The sequence below is a fragment of the Canis aureus genome, chromosome 18 (assembly GCF_053574225.1).
Source record: "Canis aureus isolate CA01 chromosome 18, VMU_Caureus_v.1.0, whole genome shotgun sequence".
Classification (NCBI taxonomy): Eukaryota; Metazoa; Chordata; class Mammalia; order Carnivora; family Canidae; genus Canis; species Canis aureus.
In genome coordinates, this window is record NC_135628.1 from 21,054,955 (window position 1) to 21,077,674 (window position 22,720).

General features: G+C 37.1%; 1 protein-coding gene across 5 annotated transcripts in view; it reads left to right on the forward strand.

The window, feature by feature from the left end:
* SKAP2 (src kinase associated phosphoprotein 2) overlaps positions 1-22,720 on the forward strand; it is a 204,174-nt gene that overhangs the window by 146,380 nt on the left and 35,074 nt on the right. For all 5 annotated transcript variants that reach the window (XM_077856444.1, XM_077856442.1, XM_077856443.1 and 2 more), the window contains 2 exons: positions 215-278; positions 828-965. In XM_077856444.1, coding sequence (XP_077712570.1) covers positions 215-278; positions 828-965 — 202 coding nt within the window. The remainder of the gene's footprint in view (positions 1-214; positions 279-827; positions 966-22,720) is intronic.

Here is a 22,720-nt window from a genome sequence, read left to right on the forward strand (position 1 = left end):
GCCAGCTGCTGATCAGAGTTTCAAATCCATCATCCTCTGCTTCAATTACGTAAATTTGTCAAAATTAACTGTACATTATAAGAAGCATCCTTGCAAGAAAAGTAGTACTAGACATGAAAAGAATTACTAATGGTCTTAAAGAAGTGATAAGAATGCTTCATACCTTTCATTTTCACTGTGGTGATTTTTTATTATTGTTTATTTTTTTTATTAGTTCACAGCAGCTTCTCCCAAAGATGCTGAAGAATGGGTACAGCAGCTGAAATTTGTATTACAAGGTAAGAGCAATCAGTTGAACTAGTCATTGCCGTCTTTAAATATTGAGTAGCTGAGTGAATTTGGATTTTCAGGGCAGCCCAGGTGGCTCCATGGTTTAGCGCCACCTTTGGCCCAGAGTGTGATCCTGGAGACCTGGGATCAAGTCCCACGTCTTGCTTCCCTGCATGGAGTCTGCTTCTCCCTCTGCCTGTGTCTCTGCCTTTCTCTCTTTCTGTCTCTCATGAATAAATAAATAAAATATTAAAAAAAAAGAATTTGGATTTTCATATACAAAAGGTTATTGACTCCTGTGGGAATGCCAAGGGAACAGGACTAGTACTAATACAGGCTGTTCACTTCGGATTTCTAAGTGTTTTTTCTATAAGTACCAATTGGCAGCTTTGCAATTCACATATTTATGCAATAATCAGTTTTTGAAAATGCTTCGAGTTAAGGATATAGCATGTAATAATATTATGACTCTGGAGGGCTGCATTAGTTTAGAAAATAGGGTTTTGAAAACACCTTTTGCATTCCTAAAAAAATTGCCTCATGCAACATTTTTTCAGACATGGGATCTGATGTTATTCCTGAAGATGATGATGAAAGAGGAGAATTATATGATGATGTTGACCATCCTCTACCAACCAGCAGCCCACCAGCAAGCAGCCAACCAACTGATGATGAAATTTATGAAGAACTTCCAGGTATTTATCATCTGGTGATTCATTTAAGGATTTTAGAGTTTTTTTTACCCCCTAATGTCATATATCATCAAGTTGACAACTTGAGTGGAAATGGTGAGTTATTAAAAACAAGGACAAAGAAAATCCTCAAAACTCTATGTTATAAAAAAGGGTTCTGCTTGAGGTATTTCCAGTGAGTGGATGTACGCTTATATAAAGTGAGTGGAATGTTAAGATGGAGCAGATACAGTCCTAATCTCATGGGGCTTTTGGCTCATTAGCATTGTTTATGCTACATAATTTTTTAATTAAAAAATTGACTTGCCTTACAGTTTTTTCCACCAACTCACACATCATTTTTTATTTATATATCTTGGAACTTCCATTAACCAGAAGTTCTGTGCACACCCCATATGTCAACAACTTCTGCCTCATATATTTCTCTTTGCTGTGGTGTACTGCATTGTCTTGGAGGAATATTGTTGAACTATAAACAAAGGCCTTTTGAGGCTTGAAGTTTTCTCACTTGATATTTTATCATCGATATGAATAAGTTTTCTCATTCTACATTTTCCAGGCATGGTCTAGTGTTCGTATGCCTCAGTATCTATTACATAACATAAAATTAATGGTCTTTTAGCTGTTTGACTTGTAGTTTTGAGGGTCAAGCTAAAACTGAAAGATAGGTATCTGTAACTTAGGGTACCTAGAATATAAACACCTTCAGGGAATCACTGCATTATTAATATTATAGGTTGAAATGAGCTTTTCTCTGTCTATTAAAAAATCAATAGTTAGAGGAGAAAGAGGGATTATGAGCAATATAAGTGAGATGTAACCAACATCTTATGCAGAGAAGATGCTTTTCTCTGAATAGAATGATTTAACAGCATAGTATAAACCTTTAAAATTGAACTCAGAATGTTCCAAATTAACATACAAATATCATTTTCAATGAAGTCACTGGGCACAGTAATAACTAGCACATGGACTTCAGAGCCAAAAAGTTTAAATTCTGAGTGTGCCATTTACTAGCTCAGTGACCTTAAAAGTTGTCTTTTCCATCATCCATAATTCTTCATCTTCATCTATAAAATTCCTTTTTTTCATCAATAAAATGGGAATAATATCATGGTGGGAGGAATGAGGTGATGTATCTGAGTCTCTCAGCACGTGACAAGCCGACAATAAACTGTAACATCATCATTATTGTTTTCATTATTGTATCTGATAAATTCTTGCAAGTGTTTATGTGAAGGCATAAGAATGGTTTTCTGATCAGGTAAGAATTAATGATTGTAATAGTATTATAATTTCAAGTACTACAAAAACTACTCAAGTATGCATCTACATACTGTTTTTTACTACCTTAGAAGATGATTGGTCTAAAAGCTTAATTTTGTGGGAAATAGTAATCTGTATCTTTTTAATATTTTAATAGAACTGTATGTTTATAGCTCCTTCCTTTTTGATTTATCTGAGGGAAATGGCATCTGCCATAGCATTATCTTCAAGTCGGGAAGACTATTTTCTGACCGTTTGTTTTTAGTCACACCATATCATTAACACATTTATTTTAGTTTTAAAAATGTTCGAAAGAGTTTGCAATAATGTTCACCAATGTAAAATGGCAAGAAAGCAGCATCTTTGAACATATTTCTGTCACACACCTTTTATTCCTTTAAAACCCTGCGTGAATGAGTTACGTTACAATTGTTGACTTGACTGTTAATTAAGTTCTGTGTTTCTTCAACTTGATTGTCCTGCCACCACTCCCCCTCACCCCCAAATAAACATTGGTGAGATCAAATATTCATTGTCACCTTCCTAACAAAGGTCCAAAGAAGATCTCTGTTGCTTGAAATCTTAAAAATATGAAACATCTTTTATTTTCTCTCACTGCAGATGTTCTGCTTCATCCCCTTTTTTGGCCTGGGGCCACATAATTGTTGGAAATAACTGGTTATTCTTTAAGTAGTCTTACTTCTTGCTGAGGTACTGGAAGAAATCTAAGCTGTTCTGGGATTCCTTGCCCCTGCCTGGGATCCAGGTTGCTGTACAAAGTGATTGAGCTTGATAGAGCCTGCAACTGTCCCCCTGGGAAGGACGCTGGGGTAGCAGCTGTGGAATGTCTCCTCCTTCTTTCTTCCCCAGTATACCATAGAGCCACTAGGACATCTGCACAGTTCAAGTCTGTCAGGTTTGAGCCAGCCTCTACAGAGGGGATTTTGCTGAGTGAAAGTCCTCAGAGTTGTCTCTCAAAGTTTTTTGAGGTTTTGTTTGATAAAATACCTAACACAAGAAAGTCACTTTTCTTTCTTTAAACGAGGATCTCTCATTCAGGATAAGCATGGCAGTAGTTGCTTTTAGTTCTGTGAGATATGAATATAATTCTGAGAGTAGGTGAAAACAGTGGAAGAGCAGTGAACACATTCACAAACTGTTGGTATTTTTCCAGTTCTGTGCAAAGAACTGCATATCTCTGAAGTCTGACTGGTTAAATTCCAAGAATTAGTTAATACTACCATTTCACCACAATTTTCTGTCCATTATATATAGTTGAAAACTAATCCTCTTAGTTGAAAGATGGGGCATACAAATGTGTTTGAAGAAAAATCTAAGTATTCAATGTGTTACTTTAAATCACAGAGTTCTTTTTCTGAGAAAGTAAAGCTCTTACTCTAATAAGTACATATTTTTGAATGTAAATAAACCTACAGTGTTTAAGTCTTAACAATGAGAAGAAAACATTGTTTAAAAAATTGTATTGTAAAGTATCTTCTGGTACGTTGAATTCTTGGGGAATATGAATAGTTTCATTATAATTGTTTTTCAGTGAGGGTCTTCGAACTTGTTTTGAGCAGCTTCTCTTTACTTTCTTTTTCATTAATTTTTAAGTAAGTTCGCAAAAAGAATAAGAATATATTTGTAAGATTTCTTTGGGCATAGGGGATTTATGCGTATGTACAGAAGAATGGGAAGAGTGCCATTTCTGGGGAGTAGGAAAGGCATCTGGCTTTTCTTCAAATACACTAATGCTTTGACATCTTTTATGTCTTGGCACCTCTTCGCCTGGGCCACTCAGATTTGCTTACATGGTGGTATTACTGTGGCATATTTGTGTTGGCACAACTCACATATTGATCAAAGTATGTTACATGGTTTCATAACACAGTAATGAGTTCATTTGGCTTAGCACAAACTTCAGAAGTTGGTGCTCATTTTTTCATTAGAAATACAGAAGAATAGTTTTGTTTGATTTTTGAATCTTGAAAGAGGAGAGCAATACTTGGGGAATTAGTACAGAAATCGGCACAGCTTGCTCTTCTCTTCTAGTTACCATGTCACTTAATTCTCTCCTCCCCCCCCCCCCCCTTTAAAGTCAGGAAATTGTGCCGCAGCAACAACAATAAGACTTTTTAAAGAGGTAGACTGAATAGAATGGGCCCAGTAACAAGAGTAGTAACTCCTGTTAGCCTCTTAAATCTATAGCTTTCAGGGGAATTGCATTTGAAATTTTCCTGCCAAGTGGACTGGAAGAGAGAGGGCAACATAAAACAGGAAGACGAATTTCTAATTCCATTAACCTATTTTTTAAGTGTTAATTTATTTTTTCCGCCATAATGACAGATTGAACTATTCTGAGCCAGAAACAAAGGATGTTTTTATCCTTTGGTCCTTCAAATACATTTTAAATGTATCCATTCCAACTGTCTGTATCTAAAATGGAATATAAAGTAAAATGCAGCTATAATTTTTTTTTCCATCAAAACTATTGTATACATAAAAAAGAACAGGGTTCAATTCCTTAAATTTGAAAAAGTCTCTAGCAAGTGGACACAAATCCTAACTTAATCAGTAAGTGGTCACAACCCCCCCTCAAAATACATTTTACCTTTATTTTCCTACTGAATCATTATCACTCCTATTACCAAGTTAGTATCAAGATTATAGGGGACTCTCGAGTCTGGTAATAACATCACTGTAAGTGATGGTTGGTCATGGTTTCACCAAAGAATTTTTCTCATTCCTTCTTTGGAATGCAATGGAAAGATGCCAGGTGACTTTCACAGAACCACATATATTCAGCATTTTAACATTGTTAGTCTAGGCAGCCTGCTGGCATTCTTTTCTCTTAAACCATGGTGCTGAATTGTAAAGTTGTTAAGTGTGGTGATACAGTATCCTAGTATATGGTATGATGAATATTTTTTCCCGAGTAGATAAATTGTTAGATTACATTTTTGGGTGGTTTCAGCTCTGAACTGCAAAGAGGGTTATCTGAAGTTATGGAAAATAAGGGAAATATCTATAAATTGGGGTCCTTGCACATATATAATCATTTATATTTTATCTTCACTGAATATAAATCTGATTTTAGTGTTATGTTGCCCATTACATAATATAGCATGAAGCTTTGGAATACAGTTACGCCTGTCATGTAGCTTTCTCTACCTTGCTGTTGGCTTTGCAAACAAATTCATTCCAAGAGATGGTTTGACACATACTAAAACCCAAAATACCTGTGAGCATGCCAAAAACATATGTCTATGGGTAGAAAGATAAATGAGCCCGTTTTTACAAATTAGAGCTACATCAGTGGTTCTTAGCCATCAGAAATTTTGGCCCTCAGGGTCCATTTAAAGATTAGTGCTTGGAGGCATTTTTGGTCACAATTGGGTGTTATGTGTTACAAACATCCAGTGGGTCGAGGCTAGCAATGCTGCTGACCACCCTGCAGTGCACAGGGCAGCTCCCACAGCAGAATTCTCTGACCCCCAAATGTTGGTAGTGGTGAGGTTGGAGGAACCCTGCACAGGAATATAATAGACAGCTTTTGATTTATCACCTTTTTATCTGTAAAATAAATTCTGTATCTCTGGAGTGAAAATCCTGTATCTCTGGAGTGATAAAAACCCATACCCACATTCCATATCAGAATTTATGTTTGTGGACAAAACATAGACTTTCTTATATGTGTAAAACTAGGATTACATACAATGATTCTATTTCGTAAGGGACGAGTTCAACTTGTCTCTCACTCTTTTCCCTCAGAGGATTAAGCTACTGATCTTTGAGGAATAAGAAAACCATGAAAGATGAGAAAGGAAAGAAGCACTTCTATTTTCATGAGCACAATCTGTGAAGGAAGTCTTTTTTGATACTGTATGTGTGTGTCTTTCTTTGTGTGTGTGTGTCTTTCTTGTGCAGATACATGGGTTATGATATTCTGAAAAGGTGGTTGTCTTGCAGCTGAAGTGAGACCACTGGGTGAGGGTTTGGGTTCTAAAAGTGAGTTGGGCTTCAGGGAGAACGCAGACCCCAGCAATTCTAGGGCCAGCTGCAATTTGACACCTATGGGATTTCTCTCCCTTCTCTGTTCTTGGGGCTAAACTTTGCAGAGGTTCATGGGCTTGAGATGGCAAGAGGACAGTCTGACCCTGGAGATCGGGAGGCATGAGGCAGCCTTAAGAGGCTTACTGAGATGGGCTCACCTGAGTGCTTCCTGACAAGCCACACCAGGTGCTGCTTCCTTCTTCTCTGTCCATTTCCTTTTTGCCCTTGTTGAGTTTTAACTTGTAAATCTTTATTTCTAAACAATACATGCTCTCTGGAAAAACCGTAAATACTGTGGATGTGCACAAAAAAAGTGCAGCAAGTCACTCACCCACTATCCTACATAAACAGGAACAGTTTGATATGAATCTTTTTGTTTTTTTTTTTTTTGTCCCATTTACAAATGTACAAATGCATGTAAAATTTTTTAACTAGGGTCCTTTATTTACTTTCTTCTACTCTTTTATTTCCTTTTTATTTTCTTCCTACTATTACTTTCTTCCTTTTCTCATTCCTTTGTTTTCCTTCCTTCCTTTTTCCATTACCATTCTCTGTTTTCTTCCCTGCTTTCATGTCTTCCCTTCCATAAACATTCTTGAGCATCAGCTCTGTGGCAGACCTTGTCCTCAGGTGCCAGGAATCCTGCTGCTGCCATTCCTGCATGGGCCCTAAGTGAGCATGGCTGCTCCTTCTGTTTCTGGCCGAGCCTTGACTTACTCCTGCACTTCGATTCCCTGTGTCTATTTATGTCCTGTGTCTATACACCCTTTTTGTGTCTCCTGAGTTCATTGTATTGGCTTTCCTGATATAGGAATACTGTCTTCCCGAAGATAGTGTCAGCACTACTGTGACACCTCTCAAACCATCCTTACTTCTGTCTTCCTCTCCATCTGCCTCATATCTTCAGGCTCCACCCCCTGCCCTGCATACACAGAATGCCTTTCTCTATGTCTGTGGCCAGTTAACTCGTTGTGCCAGAGCACAAGGACTTGGGAGGCAAACATACATTCAAACTCCAGTTCCAGTCATCACTATGTACTTAAGCCAAAAGAAAGTGAACTCAGGAGAAGTGGCGAGGCAAGAAACAAGAGCAGACATAGACATAGGTAAAATATATCAGGAACTTAAGCCATGAGTTACTTTTAAATAAGCCTTTTCTTTTAATTTAAAACTTTAGAAATAAAACTAAATTTAGCTAACAGTTAAAAAAAACGTAGCTGGGGCAAGAGGGAAGGGGGAGGTGGCAAAAGCATGCTAAGTGTTGTTCTTTCAGGAAGAGAGAGGAGGGAAATCCGGAGTAAGTATGGTCTTTGGTAGGAAACGCAGGTTACAATTTCCAGGTGAGTACTACATAAACAGGAATGCGATCTTGAGATTCCCAAAGCAGCCAAGGGGAAATAAAAGATGATCACAGAAAAAAATTTAAATCCAAAAGAAGGAAGGAAAAAAAGAAAAAGGAGCAAAGAGACAACATGGTAAAAGTAAGCCCAAATACAAAGATAATTACAATAAATAGAACTTGATTAATTCAATCTAGTAAAAGACAAATAATCACATTGGCTATTTTTTAAAAAGATTTATTTATTTTGTGGAGGAAGGGGCACAGGGAAAAGAGGGAGAGAATCTCAAGCATGCTCCCTGTTGAACGCAGAGCCCTGAAATCATGACCTGAGCCAGAACTAAGAGTTGGTCGCTTAATTGACTGTGCCACCCAGGCATCCTTCATTGGATTGTTTTGTTTTTGTTTTTGTTTTTGTTTTTTAATCTAGCAGCAATCTTCCTAGAGGAGCTATTTCTGAAACAAAAAGCACATAGAAATTTTCCAAGTAAGGGAATGGAAATAAACCAGGCAATCCTATTCAAACAAAGCAGCTATCTGTGTTAACACTAGACAACATAAAATTTAAGGCATAAAGCAACAGTAGGACTACAGAATGACACACATAATAAAAATATAAAGCTTAAATGCACCTAACTGTATAACCTTGAAATCTGGAAGGCAAATATGTCTTTATAAGACAAATTTGACAAATCTTCAGTTATAGTGGGAGATTTTAACATACCACTTTTTAGAAACTGGTAGACCAAGGAGGCAAAAAATTAGTAAATGTGTGAAAGATTTGAACCAAAAAAAAGTCAATGAACTGTCTGCCATCTGGAAAGATATTCAATACATATAGAATATTTTTGGAAATTGACCCTGTATAAGTTCACAATCAAATTCTTCAACAAATTTCTATGAATCTATATCATACTACATTCTTTAACTGCAATGAAATTTAATTAGAAACCAGCACTAAAAAGGTAGGTAAAAATACCCAAGCCCCTGCATTTGGAGGCTGAAAAATAAATTTCTGAATAGCTCATGAGGTAGAAGAGGAAATCACAATGTAAATCACAAAATATGTAGTTTGGAAAGGCAAAATAATGAAAATAAAAACTTGTGGCATGGGCCTTAAATTCTATTTAGGGGGATATGGTGGTGAGTAAAACAAATGAGAGAACTAATCCCTAATTAACTAGAGTTGAGAAAACTATAAAAAAAGGTGGGATAAGACTATAAAATAAATGAAATGATTAAAGAGACCAAAGAAGGAATAGAAACTGTAACAAGTGAAAAGGACCCCATGAAAAAAGATCAGATTTTTTTTTTTAAAGATTTTTTGCTTATTTATTCACGAGAGGCACAGAGAGAGAGGCAGGAATACAGACAGAGGGAGAAGCAGGCTCCTCGCAGGGAGCCTGATGCAGGACTTGATCCTTGGATTGGGATCATACCCTGAATCCAAGGCAGATGCTCAACTGCTGAGCCACCCAGGTGTCCTGATCAGATTTATTTTTTAAAGAACCAAATAGACTCATATAAATTATTGATGGTTTGGATCATTTAGCCACCATATTCTAAATTTTTGGACACACATATTTATGTTTATATTGCCTAGGGGGAACCGTTAGAATAATTATTAGAATATCCTAGTAATATAATCATAAGAATCAGAATATTTAAAATTTTGAACAAGAAGGCAAGCAAATGTCAACCACTCTCATCAGAACTAAAATGCTGACACTTATAAAGCAAGAAGAAAAATCACACTTGTGGGCCTGAGCCATCAAGATTTTTTTTAAAAGACTTATTTGAGAGAGAATGAGAGAGAGAGAGCATGAGGGGGAGAGAGGCCAAGAGGGGAAAGGGAGGAGCAGACACCCTGCTGAGCAGGGATCCCGATATGGGGACTCCATCCCAGGACCCTGGGATCACGACCTGAGCCAAAGGCAGGCAATTAACCAACTTAGCCATCCAGGCATCCTGAAGATTTTTTTGTGTACCATGGATGCAGAATTTTGAAACTGTGCCTGAAGGTGAAATATTCACATTGTAGGTTTTGTATCTACATATAACTGAGCACTTTGTCTCTTAGCACCAAGAAGTCTCAAGAATTAGTCTTAAGATAGAGCTTCTAATTACCTTTGTATCAGCCTTTTTAACTGGAATCTTTATTCTGCAGAAATGATTCACTTCCCAAGTAGAGTATAAACAGATCAGAGGCTGCTTTTGTTTTTAATTTCTCCATGCTTTAGGAAGATAGAATATAACATTTGTAGTAGCTTTGCAAAAATTTATTTGCTTCTTTAGGGCCCAGAAAAAATATACACACACATCCATATACCTGCATGAGCACATACATCCACAGAAACAGACTGCACAAGAGATCATCAAGGCTTTGCTGTGTTTGCAGAGAGGTCAGCTGGGAATATCAACTTCCTAAGAGTACCCAGCTGCTTATTTTAAAGCAATGATTAATAAGAATGGACAAGTTCAACAAAATGTCAGTGATAAATATAAGCACTCTTCATATCTGGCTTCGGCAAGTGCTTGAGTTGAGTAAATGCAAGCCTTTAACAAAGTAGGAAAAAGACCAGTCTAACTTAAGCTCAAGTGAAATTTGACTTTGATTTTGTTTCAAATAAGACATTCTTTTACAGATTTGCCCCTCTTAAGTATAACTTCATTAGAATTTCTACAAAGAAATCGCAGCTCCTTATGCTTATGTCTCTGTTAGCCCTTTTGTTTCTTATTATGGGATTTGATATGAGACGGAAAGTTTTTCTCAGAGACAAATAAGGAAATTCAGAGGTAGAGTGGCATTTTGAGCTGTCTTTGGAACCAGATCCTAAACTTCCTGGCTCCTTGTCTGGGCCTCTTTCCATATTCCTGATCCTGGTGCAGGAGGTGCAACCTAACTCTGCTTCTCTTTAGCACAAAATTCATGGGAGAGCCATTGTTTCCTCACCTGCTTACTCTTTAACCCCTGGCAATTGATTTTGTATTCTTAATCCCTTAACTAATACAGCTTCCTCAAAGTCACAAGTACTGTCCCAGTCATTAGTTTCTGTCCTCAAATTCACCTCCAGAAATTTTATTTTACTGGCCACCCCTTTCTTCTTGAAACTGTCTTTTCCTTTGGCTTTTGCCGTCTTGTTTTCTTGTTATATGTAATGTTTATAAATAAGCATCTCAGCCCTGTTCTAGATGGCCCCATTTCCTGATGCTTGCTGATTGTTTCAAATGATTTTTCTATTTATCTGTTATTTCTTTAATAGTGGAGCTTTTTTTAAAATTATTTGTACTTTGTCTTCTCATTATACATTCTTCTTATTAGGCATTGAATTAATAGATTGAACAAACATTTATTGAAGACTCATTACATACCAGGTTCTGTTCTAGCTGTTGGAGGTTTAGGCATTTAAAAAAAGCGGACTGTGTCTCTGAAGATAATTGCGGATTGTAAAAGTGCCAGAAGGTGTTTTAGTCTGTGGTCACGGGAGAGGTGACATTTAAACTGAAGCCTTTTGGATAAAACTGGTAAAAAAAAAAAAAAAAAAAAAAAAAGACAACTTCTTCTACGCACAGGGGACACTCAATTGCAAAGGCCCCGAGACAGCCAGGACTAGAAAAAAAACCACAAAGGGTAGCTGCTCAGAGAGGTTCAGTGTAGCGTTGAGGAAGTAGAAAAAGTAAAACATCTAGACCAACATCTAAACATTTAGAGCAAAAGTTAAAATGTCTTCACTGAGTAGCTAGTTCATCGAAAGAATTAAAAGGTGGTATGATAATCATAACAATCATGGTTAACACTTAGTATGTGCCAGGTAATTATTTTTAACTAATTGATTATTAGTTATTAATTAATTTCCTAAGTATCAATAAATGAGTAACTATTTTATGGCCTAAGTATTATTACTGTCTCTCTTTTATGGGTAAGGCAACTAAGTGGTGGAATTAGGACTTGAACAAATGCATTCTGACTCCTAGCCAATAACTGTACTGCCTCTCAGCAGAAACATGTGAAAGTCACTTTATCTTTAGCTATCAAGTGATCATTTACTGGCACACATGTACAAAAGACACCAGTAAGAGTACTATACCAATCAAATCTCATCTTCACATCTGACCTCTCTTCTGAGCTTTGGCCTTATATTTCAAGTGACTTTTGGTTGTCATGTCAGGCTTGTATCTAAGATCAAATTCAGCATCTGCCTTACTACTACTGCTCTTCCTCCTTTTCTACTTCTATTAGCATTAATAGTCATGCAGATTTTAAAAAATAAAACTCAAAACTATCCTTGATTCCTTCCTTAATCTCCACTCCCCTGCCCAGTCAGTTGCCAATTACTACCAGTTCTGTCTCTGAAGCATCATCCATCCCCAGCTCACTGCTCAGTTTTCAGCAATGCTTCTGGGTCATCAGAGCTCCTATATGCTCTCCCCACTTCCTGTGTATGTCTGTCTCACCAGGTAACCTGATAATCTATTCTACATACTACCAACAGATTGATCTTCCTAAAACATAACATGGTCAAAGTAATCCCTTGCTGAGTAAACTTTATGGGTCTTTACTGCCTGGGAAGTCAAGTCCAAGCTCACTGGCCCAGCCCAAACCCCTTGTATGATGTGACCTACATTTACCTTTACATTCCTGTTCCCACTGCTCATACCTGTTATTAGACTGAACTCTTAACCATTCTTTATTCCTACCCTATGCTTCATCTCCATGCCTTTCATCACCTACGTAGTACTAGGTACCTGTCCTAAATCAATATGTTGCATTAATAAAGTAATTAAAGGACAAAAATATATTCAAACAGTAAATTAATAAAACTTCTGGTTAATATTTTCGTTTTTCCATTCAACCAGTCCACAATCAAATCTACCATATTTTCTAATATAATCTCATTAGCCACAAGATATAGAGTGGATGCTAAGCTGATGAATAAATAGCCCTGCCCTCAAATATGATATAATTTAATCAGAGAAACAAATAATATGAATATCTAAATATAGAAAAAAAACAATAAAACTAAACATATATAGGTAGATCTGTCAATAAATCTATCAACCTATCAAAATCACACTCTTACCAGTTCCAAAGTCCAGTAGGATTACTCTATCCTTGGCCATATTCCCCCTTTCCACACCCATGTAGAATGTTTATATTCACCCATCAGAAACAATGAAAATACTCTTATTGATTCTGTATATTTATTACACCATTGTATAATTTTGGTATAAATACAGTATTTTCTCTAAACCCATTTAGAACCTTTGTGGTCCTTCCATTAGATAAATGCCCTTGGGGTGCCTGGGTGGCACAGTCAGTTAAGTGTCTGACCCTTGGTTTCAGCTCTGGTCTGATCTCAGGGTCCTGAGATCCAGCCCCATGTGGGACTCCATGCTGAGCAGGGAGTCTGTTTGAGTTTTTCTCTCCTTTTCCCTCTGCCCCTCATCCCTAAAATAAATAAACAAGTCTTTAAAAAATAAGCAAAATGCCCTTGGAGATTCTCTATATTTATTGGGCACAGCACAGTATTTTTATAAGTATAGAATGGTATAGTACCAAACACTGTGTAGTATTATAAGACAGTACTAAACACAGTATTATAATATGTCCTCTGCCCATCTGGGCATTAACATTTTTATCAAGAATGTCTCGGCCAGGGCAGCCCAGGTGGCTCAGTGGTTTAGTGCTGCCTTCGGCCCAGGGCCTGATCCTGGAGACCCAGGATCGAGTCCCATGTCGGGCTCCCTGCATGGAGCCTGCTTCTCCCTCTGCCTGTGTCTCTGCCTCTCTCTCTGTGTGTGTCTCTCATGAATAAATAAATAAAATCTTTAAAAAAAAAAAAAAGTGTCTCGGCCAATGCCAGGAGACCACATATATAAAAGAATTTAAAACCTCCTTTATAGGGATGCCTGGATGGATCAGTGGTTGAGTGTCTGCTTTTGGCTCAGGGCATGATCCTAGGATCCTGGATAGAGTCCTGTGTCAGGCTCCCTGTGGGGAGCCTGCTTCTCCCTCTGCCAATGTCTCTGCATCTGTGTGTGTATGTGTGTCTGTGTGTGTATGTGTGTGTGTGTGTGTGTGTGTGTGTGTCATGAATAAATAAATCTTAAAAAAATAAACCCTCATAAATGGATTAATTTTTCATTTAATGGGGAAGATATTTTCAAGAAAAGCAAAATTCAGAAGTTTTGCACATCCTATTTTCTGTTGCTACAAAATGTTGAATGGCTCTCCACTTCCCAAAGGACAAAGCCTGTAGTCCTTATTTTGGCATCCAGAGGTCTTCCCTGGGCTGACTGAGACTCACATTCCAGCTCAGTCCCCTGTTCCACTGCACAAACAACCCAGTTTCAACAAACTGGCTTCCTCTTCATTCTCCCTCAGACATCCCTTACTTTTCTGACCTCACGTTTTTGTTCCTGTACGTCCATCTGTATGGAATGCTCTCCCCTTAGTTCAGTTGCTAACCACTTTTTCTAGACTTTCCAGGCTCACATCAAATCCCATTTCCCTATAAAGCCTCTTCTGCCCCTCTCAGCATAAAATGACCTCTACTCCTCTTAACTTCTATAGCACCATACACTTGAAAACTCACCACACGCAGCTTTGTGGCATTCTTTTTTTTATGTTGTTATCCACTGTTCTAGAAATCTTATATTACTTTTCATGTCATTATTTTTTCAGCAAATAGATGGATCTTTATATCTTTATTATATTTACAAGCTCCTTGAGGGTAGGGATCAAACCTTATATTTCTTGGCACTCACTAAAATAATACTTAGACAAGTGCCCTCCTCATAAAAAGTCTATAAATAATACCTGAATAATATAGTCTTCAGTGAGAGAGGCCTATTAGTTAAGAGAAACTCTTTTATTTCCCTCCATGATGATTTTCCTAATAACACTAATTACTGCAGGATCCTAAAAGAATGATTATACTAACCAGTATACGATCAGTGGTATATTGAAGTATGGCTAATCTGCCAAAACCTCATTAAAATCTAACATTACTGTTCCAGTGAACATAGTCTCAAATAAATAAATTTGTGAAATGTAATACATTGAGTGATGAAAAGCTCTAATATCATCAATCTTTTATACTATTAAAGATAGATCATGTACTGTGAGCAACAGGACCAACTTGAGTTACCATTTCCCTGTGGTAGGCTAGTCATCTCAAGCAAGACATTTCCCAGGAAATGACCTCCTTTGCTCCCACTCATTCATTAAAGACCACAGGTAGAGTAGGTCTAAAGAGCACAGGATCATAACTGGTTTTTAAAAGCTGACATCTGCAAGGATAAAACTCAGGGTTTAACGTAACTAGTAAGGAAATGATGAGCTTCATGTTTAAAAATAAACTCAGATATGGAAAGTTGCATAAGCAGCTTCAGGGATCATGAAATCAAAGTTAAGAGATCATTTAAAAATGATCTCTTGAGCCACTGCTTTGTTTTGGTGGGCATGGAAGAGTCCTTGGAGGGTCTAAAAAAGAGGAAGACTGTGGTCAAGATTCATTTTGCTCACTCCTGGTACCAGCCTTGGCTTACTTTAAATCCTTTGTTTCCCTTCTCCGCTCCACACCCTTTCCTTCAATTAAGCCAGCTCCTTTTCTCAGTCCACTGTATACATGTCCTGCTCCTGATTTCACATCGCCTGTTACACTCTCTCACATACCAGATAACCTCATTTCGCTTCCTAGTCAGCCTATGTTTTCTTTCAAGAATTACTTTACATCTTAGTTCTTTCTGGAAATCTAGCTTGATTAGGCAGGTCAAGGTGAAGGTCATTCATATTCATAATAAAATATAATCTCTCTACATATTGCTTAAGGCATAACTGGAAAAGACATTAACCCCAAAACATGTAGATACACGTCTGGACCCTTGAAAATATGTGAGCTTTGAGCCTGCTTTTTTATTTAATATTTCCTAAGAGCCTGGCATTAATTTAAAGGTATTGTGAAATAATCATTTAAAATTCTAATAACTGAATGGGAAAGGAGCAGTGAAGAAAATGAAACATAAAATGGAATAAAAAAAAGCCTAACTTCTATGGGAACAATTCAACTGCTTGTTACTCATGCGACAAATTATTTTTTTAAAGTTTTTAAATTCCAGTTAGCATACAGTGTAATATTAGTTTCAGGTGTGCAGTTTAGTGACTCAACACCGCCATGCAACACCCACTGCTCATCACAAGTGCACTCTCTAATCCCCATCACCCATTTCACCCATCCCCCCACCCACCTCTCCTTTGACAGCAATTAGTTTGTTCCCTAGTTAAAAGTCTGTTTTTTAGTTTGCCCCCTCTCTTTTTTTCCTTTGTGATTGTTTGTTTTGTTTTTTAAATTCCACATGTGAGTGAAATCACATGGTATTTGTTTTTCTCTGACTGACTTCTTTTGATTAGCATAATATCCTCTAGCTCCATCCACATCCCATGCAACAAATTATTATCAATCATTCATGCAACAAATATTTATTAGGCAGCTGTTTTATGTCAGGCACGGTGTTAGGCACTGGGGATATAGTAGAGATCAATGAAACACAAGATTGTTAAATAGCAATATAAAATATTCAGTAAGAAATAGTTTTGGAAAAGTAATAAGAGACTGAAGAAACAATGATCAAAGCCAAGTGTCTGCCAGTAGCTTTTATATCTGAAAGGATCATACCCAGTGAACAAAATGTGGTTGTGAACACTACCTGAGGAGCATTCTGAAGATGAAAGTGAAATGATTAAGGTCAGGGAGCTTATTAAATGAAGACCCTTTCAAAAAAAAGTTCAGGTGGGGTGACTACTGGTATATTTGGAAGAGGCCAGATTATAGCATCTGCATGTCACAGGGAGAGAGGGGAATTTGTATTCATGAAAGGATTTAACCAAGAGTTAACAAGAACAAGACTTTTAAAAATAACTTCCAAGCCCCTTTAACATTTAAACGAATTTTTTTTTGTCCCAACAACAACAACAACAAAAGAATTTCCAAAGGAAGTGGTGGAAGAAACCCCATTGCTTGAGACATTAAAAACCAGATGGTCCAAAGCCCCAGAAAATATTCACGCGGGATCAATTCTTCACTGGGTGAAAGCAAAAGGGACCAGTGCAATTTGTATTTTGAATCTCTAGCTTAGCAGTGCCATGAAAATAAAGATTTACATTTCCTTGGACTTTTCCTTAATTTCTTAGCTTCTGTTTGTGGTCTCATAACAATCAATGTTGACTTCTATTAGAGCTGGCCACACAGGAATTGCCTATTTTACTTGGGTATCTCTCCTCCTCACTATGTACTGTGAGCTTATCAGGTTTTCTCGCTGCCCCTGCAGGAGTGCTGTGTGCCCTGTGTTCTGGAAATGGTCCTGCACAATGGTTTTGCATTTGCTTCTGTCAGAGCCCCAAGAGTTTCACAATTTTTATGTTAAATGTCTTGACTTGGGAAAACCACACTTGAGGAGAGTATAAATTTGGATCTCACATTGTGCAGGCCTGGGGTTTTGATTTCTCACAGGAAACCTTTTCCCTCCCCCTCTGAGCACCACCATCCAGAGCCCTAGAAAGACAAAAAGCTTCCTTGTGGTTTCCCTGGGTGGGTGGGGGTCTTACTTCTAGCTCTCTGCTTCTCATGGGCCCAAGGCCACGTCTCCTGTATCTGTGAAGATGTTAAAACTCCAGCCTTAACCCCACCCTGCAAATGGTCTTTATCCCCCTTTGACCAAGTAGGGAGAGATAGGTCTGTTTCAGCTGGTTGACCATATTACTAGAGGCTGAATTCCTAGTCATAAGTAATTAGTAATTGCAAATACCCAACAATAGAGACTTAGTTAATTATAAGTCTTTGATTTGTATACTTTAATTCAAGTCAAATAAAAATTTGGGCATATACTAGGCAGATGTAAGGTGTTTAATATTTTTCTCCTGAGCACAAAGGGTATTAGACTTACTATTAATTGCTTCTCTGTACAAAAATTTTTTTGTTGAATCTGTGACAGAAGAGGTCTTAAATGGCTGCTGATTACTATTTAGAAAAAAATGACAGCTGTCTATATGAAGAGTTACTCAAAAGTTATATCAACATAGAGATCCATCCAGATCCAAATGTGTGCTCTGGTTTTATAAGTGAAGAATAATATGTTTTTGTATTTGAGGTCATGTCAGATGAGGTTAATGTGGTTACATGAAACTATCTTAAAAAAGACTATCTTAAAAAAAAAATTTTATATCTTAAAAATGGGGTTGGCATTCCAATCAAATGAAGTTCTTCTAATTTAAATAACATATTTTAGGGATCCCTGGGTGGCGCAGCGGTTTGGCGCCTGCCTGTGGCCCAGGGCGCGATCCTGGAGACCCGGGATCGAATCCCACGTCGGGCTCCCGGTGCATGGAGCCTGCTTCTCCCTCTGCCTGTGTCTCTGCCTCTCTCTCTCTCTCTCTCTGTGACTATCATAAATAAATAAAAATTAAAAAAAAAAAAAGAAAGTTAAAAATAAATAAATAAATAAATAACATATTTTATTCCCTATGCTGATCAATCATTTTCTCTCCCATAAAGTCATACCAGTTTTTGCACTATTGATTTGCAAAACTTACGTGGCATAAACATTATGTGACAGAAGTTATTTGTTATTAAGAGAGAGAATATCATCTCCAAGAAACTTGTCATCTAGAAATAGGAAAAAGCACACAAAGTGATTTTATTTGTATCATGGCTTTTTCACTGTTGGCTACATTTGTGACAGCCGATTTCATATTAAATATTAACAGTATTTTGTTTATGCTTGAATGTGCTACAGTAGGAAGTAGATTTTACTCAGAATCTTCCTGGTTAGAAAGTGTATAATTCCAGTTTAATGATACACTTGCCGGCCAGTTATGAAGAACATTTTATATATCTAAGGTAATTAGGTTACCACTATGGTATCAAAATTTTGAGACTGTCCCCTTTAGTCTTACAAGGTTATTGTTTTTGGAGTTCAGAAGTGGTAAAATATTGGGAATTTCATTTGGTTTATACTAATAGTAACAGCTACAGCTTCCAGGAGATCATATGATTATAATGAATGAGCTATGGAAACAGTTAATCTGTTGTTGGATTTTTGATATAGGAAGCAAACTAGAGTTTGTGTTTTTCATTTTCAAGACTAAAACAAAAAACATTGATACGTTTAATTTGTGTTTCTTGTACTGGTAGAACAAGTTTTATAAGTAAATTTGTATGTGATCTTGGTGACATCTACTTTAAAAAAGCCTAACTGAATTGTGTTGAATCTTTTGGGTTAGTCAAGTGTGTCTGTGATTTGTATTGTTTTGATACTACTTTTCAATATATGAAAATACCCAGGAGACAGGCTCCTGCTGAATTTCTGGTCACTATGTCATCAGTGCTATGAGTGCATGTTGTCAGTTGTTTAAACATCATGAAATCCACTGTGGGCTGGCAAGAAGCATCTGGGAGCCAGACTTTTCCTGTGGACACACGCCAAGCAGTGTATTATATTTCCTCACGAAAGTGAACTATATTGAGATCATTTTTCTTTTTGAGTTTTTTAATCCAGGAATTATTTTCTAAAGCTAAGTAAGAATCATAGGATAAAATTGTTTATAACTTGAATTCCAGAATAGCTGGTTGATAACTACACACTTATTTAGTTAGAGTAGGTATAAATAAGTCATGCAATTAAACTACTTCAGGTAGCTAACAGTATTCTCCTAATTAGACTGTTCAGGAAGGTTCAAAGTCATTTCAAGTATTCTCTTTAAATCCATGATTTGCTCTAAATAAGGACAATAAACATTGAATGACCCTTTAAGTACTATGGTTGGACGTGTCATTTTATTTACATGTTTGATTGCATTATTTAATTAATTAGAAATAAACCCTAAATTGTATTTTAATATACACAATTATAGCATAACCTTTATTTTAACTAAAAATGCCAGGAAAGTTTGTAACATGTCATATTTAACTTAAAAAAATCTGAACAGTCTGATTCTGGGATCGGAGAACAAGAATGCTTTGTCATACTGGAAAATAAGCTGGGGGTTAGTTTGAGAGCACTGACACTACCTAGACTTAGAGGTCCCTAAGGTGGCAAGGATTTGTCTTTCCAGAATGGATACATTTACTCCAGGTGCTACCCTGGGCCACTGTTGGGTGAGACCTTAAAAAAATACGATCTGGTTTGCCTGCCATGTACATTAAAAATACCCTGGCCCATTTACATGAGCATAGACCTTTTATTTATGTTGGCCTTATTTCTGGAATCCAAGCAAAAGACACTTTGCAGATGAGAATTCAACTTATCCCTTTAGGGAGCCAAGTGTGGTTCCTAACCCCCTCTCCTTTTTTTCCTATTAAGTTTCAGATGTATAGCTTTAAAATTCACACAACAAAGTGATCACCACTACAAGTCTAGTTACCATCCACCATGATATATTTGACATCCTTCCCCTCGGTAACTGCTAGTCTATTCCCTGTATCTATGAATTTGTTTTGCTTTATTTTCTTTGTTTCTTTGTTTTTCTTCTTTTAAGATTCCACGTGTAAGGAAAATTATATGGTATTTGTCTTTCTCTGTCTAATTTCACTTAGATTATACCTTCAGGGTCCATCCATGTTGTGGCAAATGGCAAGATTTTATTCTTTTGTTGCTGAGTAGTATCCCATTTTACACATATGCTTCTCTTTATCTATTCATGTATCAGTGGCCACTTGGTTTGTTTCCATATCTTGGCTACTGTAAGTAATGCTGCAGTGAACATCAGGGTTCAGATATCTTTTTGAATTAGTGTTTTTGTATTATTTGACTAAATACCCAGAAGTGGAATAGCTGGGTCATGTAGTAGTTCTGTAAGTGTGTGTGTGTGTGTGTGTACGCGCGCGCATGCACGTGCATGTGTTTTTAAAGTTCAGATTTTTATTCTTACATATTTCAGAGAACATCAGATACTATTTTGCAGGAATGAACCCCAAGACTTTTGTCAGAAGAGCTCTGTACCACTCACTCCTTATTCCCCCTGCAAGTTCTACCTAGCTTCTTTTGGCAATTCCTCGCTACAGAAATAAACTAGTTCTAGGGAATCTTTCATTTTCTAGGCATTGTAACATTTTATCATAAATTTATCTGTGTGTCAGAAAATTACAATTGAAAATGCCTTAAAAACATAGTTCTGAAAGTCCATGCACATCCCCTCCTAGGTACATGGAAATTTTTGTTTCAAGAAGCCATTCTTTTGTATTATGTAAAGTGCTTTAATTTGCTGCATTTTTCATGTCTTACTGCAGTCAAATCTGGTGAGAAACTATAGCTATCTCATTCAGGATTAATCAATCTTCTTAGGCTCCTGGCTAGGACGGAAGCTGCTCTCGGCTCTGCTTGCTTCAGGGCTTGGCCTTCCTCTGTTTTTTCATCATATTCAGCCTCTGAGAGGGAGGTGATGGGAGATGATTTTTCCATTTGTAAGCTGCCTTCCAACTGAAAGAAAAATGGAGGGGGCAAATGCCAAGCTTTTCACTTTTCTGTGGCCATTACAAACATGACTCTTCTGTTTTTCAGCAGGGTACACTATTTTTCAAAGGAGCTATTTTTTTTTATACTGTCAGACTTAGGCAAGTTATTTTGTCATTGAAGAGTGTTTTAAAAAAAGAATATATGTCAATATGACATCATGAATATTAACTTTCTCATAAGTAACATGTTATGGCAGTAGGTTAAAGTGCTGTTTAATTAATTAACAAATACAAGAACAAGTGATCTATGCAATGTCTTCCATCGAAAGGGAAGAAAAAGCAAAGCACTTCAGAACTTGGGTTCTGGAGGCAGGTTGCCTGTATTCAAATTCTGACACTACTCCTTATTGCTGTGTTATGCTGAGCAAGTTACTTAAATGTTTCTATGCCTTCATTTCTTCATCTGCAAAATGAGACTAACAGCAATACCTTCGTCACAGGGTTTTTAGGGTTGAATGAGATTTATGCATTTACTGGCTAGCCTAGCATGGTGCTTGGTACATAGACAATCCTCAGATTACTATTAAAATCACTTGATTTGTAAATCTTCACTGCACTGAGCATTATATTGGCCACTTCACCTCATTTTACTCTCACAATAATTCTCTAAAGTAAATTTTGTATTTCTGTTTTCCAGATTAAAATTGAGGTTCAGAGAGTTTAATTAGCTTGCTAAATTTGTATAGCCAGTAAAAGAGAGTAACATGAACTTCTGGAATACAAATTTTATTTGCATTTCTATAGTTCCATTCTATACTTTGGGATTGATACGGGATTAATTTCTCCATTACTAATTTCATTATAATTAATTTTATGCTAGTGTTATTTAGTGGAGTATGCCTATATTTTGAAGTTTAAAAGGCAAGTAACATTTGGAGATACAATGTTCTAATTAACTTATATTCAAATTATAATAGAACACAAACCATTGAACCCTCATGTAAAAGAAGCCCCAGAAGGTCTGCCTTTATGTCAGTGGTTCTCAATGTGTGACCCCAGGACAAGCAACATGGGCTGGAAAAGTTTTAGAACTGCACAGTGCCAAATCTACTGAACCTGAAACTCTGTGGGTGGGGCCTGGCAACCTGGGTTTGAACAAGCCTTCTGAAGTTTGAAAACCACTACTCTAGGTGAACAACACAGCATGGTGGCATGCCAGAGATATTGATGTCGTTCATAATATCTAGTCCCAACCTGGAAGTTGCATATCACAGAGGGAGCACATGGTGGTAATAGAAAAATACAAGTGGGGCTGCTATTTGATAATTGCCCTATAAATATTAAATATTTAATACTGTGTACTCCATCTCCTCCATTCCTTGGATTTAGGGCTTCTAAGCAGGTGGTAACTATTTCTTTCAAGCATAGCCAATTGAGCACAAAGGATTAAGAAGCCAAGAATGACTTTCTGCTCACCCTCAGGTTCTTGTGCCTGAGACATGCAGAACCAGGGATCAGAAGGGCAATTTTTTTTTTTTTTTTTGGATTTACCACCGAGGAGTCTTCAACTAAGAACACCTGACATTAAGAGTATGGAGAGGGAAAGAAAGCACTCAGCCGTCACTTCCACTGCGTCTTATTCCTTCTTC